We start from the raw sequence: 6032 nt of genomic DNA on the forward strand, positions 1-6032 counted from the left end.
TCTGCTTATTACTGCACATCTGGAAAACAAAAACAAAACAGTCTCACCCACAGACATATGCTAGTGTTTTTCTGATCAAATTCAGTTTTGTTTTTCTGCCTGCTAGGATTTCTCTTATTCGCATTGTTGATGTTTTCAGTTGTTGTGTGCGTTAATAGAGGAGCACAGCGAGTGCTTTCAGAGCTCTTCAGATAAAAAGTGAATCCCATGAGACAATTTCACCTACTGTTTACTCTTTCTCTCTCTCTCTTTGAGGTGTAGTCGGTGTTAAAGCTTTTCCTCCTCCGTACCGACGCAGCGCCAAGAACTGGGAGTATTTGCCGTGTCATTGTTTAACCGTTACAAACGTTTACGTCATTTAGCAGACGCTCTTATCCCAAGCGACTTACAGTTATCTCATTTACACAGCTGAGCAGGTGAGGGTTAAGGGCCTTGCTCAGGGGCCCAGGAGTGGCCGCTTGGTGATGCTGGGATTTGAACTCAACGACCTTTCGATCAGAATTCCAACGTCTTAACCGCTGTAATAGCATTAACAGGTGTAAATGAATGCGCTTGTTCTAATACATTTATCTTTTTTTTAATGTTATTTAAATTCATCATTCATTAACAAAACTCCAGCAAGCTAACGGTGATGAGTGATGTATATTTACCTCCTCAAAACACCGAACAGCTTCCTTTCATCGGGGTCATTTTTCACTAATCAATCATTCATTTTTTTATTATTATTATTATTATTATTTATTCATTTGTGCTTCAAGCTAACCCCCATCCTTTAATGTGTACTTGGTGTTTCAGTTTTTGTTCCTGGGCTTTTCTAAAAATCTAAAAGCTTTAACTGACATCTTTGATCTTCATTATCACTGAATGTCTGCCAATCTCTCTCTCTCTTTTTTTTTCTCTCCCACACCTTTTATTTACTCTGTTTTTCATACCTCTGTTTTCCTGTGAAACAACCCACACCCTCCTGCTTTCCACTGATTTGCCCCTGATCTGTGTTTTTGTTGTGAACCTCCAACACTCCCACTGTGTGTGTGTGTGTGTGTGTGTGTGTGTGTGTGTGTGTGTGTGTGTGTGTGTGTGTGTGTGTGTGAGACCAGTATGCCGAGGGGAGATACTGGGTGTATTCCCCTGCTTCTCATCGACGCAAGCTCAGCTCGAGCTACGACGACTTTGTAAGTGAACTAAAAGCCAGTGAGATTAGCCGTAGCTCTAGCAGCTGATCCGTAGCCACCTTCATCCCCACACCCATCACTCTAGATGTCTGTTTACAGTACATAATAACCCTTCTGCTTCATCTGATCAGGTTTCTCTTTTGTTCTCTCTCTCTCACACACACACACACACACACACCAGGAATCCTGACCCAAGCAAACAAAGGCCTCCTAGTTTAGATTATAGTGATGCAAAGGTTGCTGAATGAATGCTGATGTAAATCACCTCATGCTTTTGCTTTCTCTGTCTGTCGCACTCTTGTCTCTTTATCTGTCTTTCTCTCATGTTGTCCGTGCTGCGTGGCCATCTGTCTGTGTGTGCGTACCTCTGTGACGCCCCCTGCTGTTGTGTTGGTGGTGTAACCGCAGCCTCCAGAAGACAGGAGCTGGGTTTATTCGGCAATCCACCATCGCTCCGAGTCTCAGCCCGTTTCTGATGGAGAGAGTGAGGCAGTAAGTGTGGGGTTCCAACTGAAATGACCCAAAAGCCTACACAAACGCAGTGTGGATCTCCATGGAAACAGACTTCCTCTTTTGTACTCGTTCTTTCTTTCAGTTATTCACTCTTTTGTCCATTCATTCATGTAATCATATTAATACACTTCGTTGTCAGGGGAAGATATTAGTTATTCTGTGAGGGATGTTTTATAGCTGCGATTACATGAGTAATAGGAGCTCAGTTTTTTATGGATGTTCCATAACATTAAGTACAATGTGTCATTCTTTCTTTAACATCCATCTGCATTGGGAAATTGTTGTGTAGTATAAGAAGAATAAAGCGCTTTGCTGCTACACGACAATGATCAACTCTTTAGTTGCAACAATAACTCATGTCACACCACGCCGTCGTTGATTATAAACTAGAACAGCTCGTACGCTTGTGTTGTATTCCTCACATATGAACCCTATGATGAGAGATAAGCTAACAGCACCGGTTGCGCTCACACATTGCTCTCTCAGTGTTCAGCTCTGTTTCATTAGCACTAGCAGCGGGCAGCAGCCGGACCGGTATCAGGGTGACAATGAGCAAGGTCACTCCAGACACTACAGAGTGACACGGGCTAGTCGGGGTTTAGTGTGCGTTGTTCAAAGAACACACACATGTCATATTCTACCGGTTTGTGTAGACTGTATGTGTGTATGTGCGTGTGTGTGTGTTTATTTTGGGCCTCATGCATAAGGTAGTACAGACACCAGTAAGTGCTTTAAGCCACTGATCATGTTCATTAACAGTCTCTCTCTTGCTCTCTCTGTTGCTCTCTCGCTCTCTCTCTCTCTCTCTCTCTCTCTCTCTCTCTCTCTCTCTGTTGCTCTCTCTCTCTCTCTCTCTCTCTCTCTCTCTCTCTTGCTCTCTCTGTTACTCTCTCGCTCTCTCTTTCTCTCTCTCTCTCTTGCTCTCTCTGTTGCTCTCTCTCTCTCTCTTGCTCTCTCTGTTGCTCTCTCTCTCTCTCTTGCTCTCTCTGTTGCTCTCTCTCTCTCTCTTGCTCTCTCTGTTGCTCTCTCTCTCTTGCTCTCTCTCGCTCTCTCTCTCTCTCTCTCTCTGTGTTTCGCTTTCTCTTTTTTTCAGTAAACCGTATGCAGTGTGATAGGTGTTGGTTGAACTCGGAGCTGCTCTGTCTTTTCTCCGGTCACCCCCACGAGCCCTGCAGAAGGGACCCTGCTTTGCCAAGCATCATGGGAAAAAATTGTATGGAACTTTTCAGAACTTAAAGAAAAGGAGAATATCATCAGCCAGTTGATGCTCTGTCTTTTCCCAAGTCTCCTACAGGTCCAGCAATCGTGAGAACAGTCTCGTACGAGGGATCTCCTGATTCCTCCGACACGCATACACTATATGACTCTTTGCGCGCTCTCTGAACATCATTCGCCAGTCACGTTCACATTATCCAAATCTGATCATTTCCTCAGTCAATGTAAGCACTCTTCCATCACGTCTCAGTGGTTTTACGTGCTGGACTTTTTGTTTGTTTGTTTGTTTGTTTGTTTGTTTTGTATTGTTGTGGGGTTTTTTAACATTCCATCAATCCTCCAACACTGTCATACCACATTATTTAATTATGTCAGTAAGTCTGTAATTTACTGGTGAAAACGGAACTTACTTCTCCGTGACGCTGTGCTGTAGGAGTTCCCAGGTTTGGGGACGGACGCTGCTCTTTCACATCTTCTACGACATATCAGTGGCCGTGGCTCAGACGCCGTAACCGAGACAGCCGCGGCTGTAAGGACCTTTCAGGGTTCGAGATTTCATTTAGAGCATATCAAAAGAGTGCTGGTGCGAAGTACTGTGTCCCAAACAAACATCAGTATTCCCATCATCCACCACTACTGTAGAAGTTCACGTCACTAATGTAGGAGTGACTCTGAAAAAGTGTCACGTTTTTACGTTTGTTTGGTGTCTTTTTTGTTCTTTTATATGAATTTAGGAGCTGTTGATGTCATTTTACGTCCTAGCTGTTTTTAATCATCATTTTACAATAGATTTGGGTGAGATGTGGTCATGTATGTTGGAGTCCTACTGTTTTTTTTGGGTTTTTTTATGGAAACAACCCTACATATATACTCAGCAAAAAAAAAAAGAAACGTCCTCTCACATTCAACTGCTTTTATTTCCCGCAAATTTCTTAATATGTGCAAATATTTGGTTTAATATGAAAACATTTAACAACTGAGACAAAATATGAACAAGTTTCACAGACATGTGAGGAATAGAAATGGAGTAATGAGTCCCAGAACAAAGGGGGGGTCGATATTAAAAGTAACAGTGAGTATCTGGTTTGTCCTCCAGCTGCTTTAAGTACTACAGTGCGTCTCATCTTTTCTGTTAGATGTTACCCCTCTCTTCCACCAAGGCATTTGCAAGTTCTCGATCACGTCTGGGGGGGACACACGGTTACATGTAATTTTCCACTGCAAGGACGATCAGCTGTCCTTCCTGTCTCCCTGTAGCACTGTCTTAGACATCTTACATTACAGACATTGCAGTTTATTGATCTGGACACATCTGCAGTCCTCATGCCTCCCTGCAGCAGGTTCATGGCATGTTCACGCAGGTGAGCAGGAACCCTAGGCATCTTTCTTCTGGTGTTTTTCAGAGTCAGTAGAAAGGTCTCTCTAGTGTCCTAACTTACTGTAACTGTGACCTTAATTACCTACTGCCTGTAAACTGTTCGTGTCTTAACGACTGTTCCGCAGGTGCTGTTTAATACTTCAATAACTGTTTATGGTTCACTGAACAAGCATGAAAAACATCATTTAAACCCTTTCCGATAAACATCTGCGAAGCTCATTCGGGTTTTACTAAAAGAATCTGTGAAATACAGTCTCCTGAGAAAGGGACGTTTCTGTTTTTGCTGAGTTTAGTTTACTAAATCATTCCTACCTTCTGAAATTCTATTTAAAGAGATAATCTCAGATATTCATGATCTTGCTGCCATGCAACTGTGTGAGCGTGAGTGTGTATGTGTGTGTGTGAGTGTGTGTGTGTATGTGTTTGTGAGTGTGAGTCAGTGTGTGCGTGAGTGTGTGAGTGAGTATGTGTGAGTGAGTGTATATGTGTTTGAGTGTGTATGTGAGTCAGTGTGTGAGTGTGTGTGTGTGAGGGAGTCTTAATACTCTATACTGTGGTCAAAAAAATATTAAAATGTACTCCATTCTGCAGCTGTATAACTCTATATATAATCTCTATATAAAACTGTTAATATTTTGTTCTTACTTTCTTCACACCGTGTCCCCTTTTGAAAGCTTTATTTCATGCATAAAATATTTTCACCATTATTTGATAGATTTAAAAAAAACAAAACAATCCACATCAGCTTTATATGTTTTTAATTTTTTTTTCTAAATGATGAAATATAAACCGATTCTCGATCTCAATGTTGAAGTTGGTGTAGCAGTTTAATCCATCGCATCACAATGCAGTACATGTGATTGCCTTATTTGGATCAATTATTTTGATAGCTAACAAGAATGGATCGATTACCCCGACGTGTTCGTAATCAATCAGCGTGCTATTTTTCCAAATATAACGACACAGCTTGTGTTGTAGCTATAATGTACGTATCATACAATCAGTATAGTGTATGTTTTAATTGATAGGGCTTTTATTTTTGATTGCATGTAGAAAAGGAAAAAAAAAAAAAAAAAAAACTAGGACGGGATATGTTAATAACATGATGAAAACTTCTTGTCCTGTATTCCAAACCGAGTTTGTCCGAAGGCTTTAACTGTTGACGTGTCTAATGTAAAGCTCTGCTGTTTGTACGTAGTGTTGAAGAAAAAAAATCCTTAGTAGTGTGTATGAGTGTGCGAGTGTGTGGATGTGTATTTTATTTGTTGAGGAAGATGTGCTTTGTTAGCGTTTATTTCCAACCATCTTTTCCTCAAAGGCGTTGCATGTATTCAGCACTAAGAAGCTCTGTTGAGATATGTATCTGTGTCCATCTCTAAAGGCATTTACCTGATGCCCTGTGTGTTTGTACAGATCAGTGGATGATTAATGGTGTAAAAAAAAATAAAATTATACTTAAAAAACGATTTGTTTATCTGTTAATTTAACTTGCAGCAAGTAGCGTTGCCATCTTACGCCTCCTTGATTCAACTGTTTTTATGAATTTTTTATTTATTTATTTGTTTTCTTACATCTTCTCTCTGAGTCTGTATGGGTTTCCTCAGGGTTCTCCAGTTTCTTCTCACCTCTAATAAACATGGCGGTAGGTGGATTGGCTATGCTGAATTGCCCATAAGTGTGACTGAGTGTGTGAATGTGTGTGTACTTGGTTCCCTTTGATAAACTGGCTTCTCATCCAGGGTGTATTCCAGCCC

The 6032-nt window shown here is 41.2% G+C and overlaps 1 protein-coding gene across 3 annotated transcripts in view; it reads left to right on the forward strand.

Annotated features, from left to right (window-relative positions):
- Window positions 1-5780, forward strand: part of pip5k1cb (phosphatidylinositol-4-phosphate 5-kinase, type I, gamma b) — a 52819-nt gene extending 47039 nt beyond the window's left edge. For 2 of the 3 annotated variants that reach the window (XM_053688539.1, XM_053688538.1), the window contains 2 exons: window positions 1581-1664; window positions 2779-5780. In XM_053688539.1, the coding sequence (XP_053544514.1) occupies window positions 1581-1664; window positions 2779-2781 (87 nt within the window). In that variant the 3' untranslated portion in view covers window positions 2782-5780. The remainder of the gene's footprint in view (window positions 1-1580; window positions 1665-2778) is intronic. The other variant, XM_017495689.3, reaches the window with a different exon arrangement.
- The last annotated feature ends 252 nt before the right edge of the window (window positions 5781-6032 follow it).

The sequence above is a fragment of the Ictalurus punctatus genome, chromosome 20, assembly GCF_001660625.3.
Source record: "Ictalurus punctatus breed USDA103 chromosome 20, Coco_2.0, whole genome shotgun sequence".
Lineage (NCBI taxonomy): Eukaryota > Metazoa > Chordata > Actinopteri > Siluriformes > Ictaluridae > Ictalurus > Ictalurus punctatus.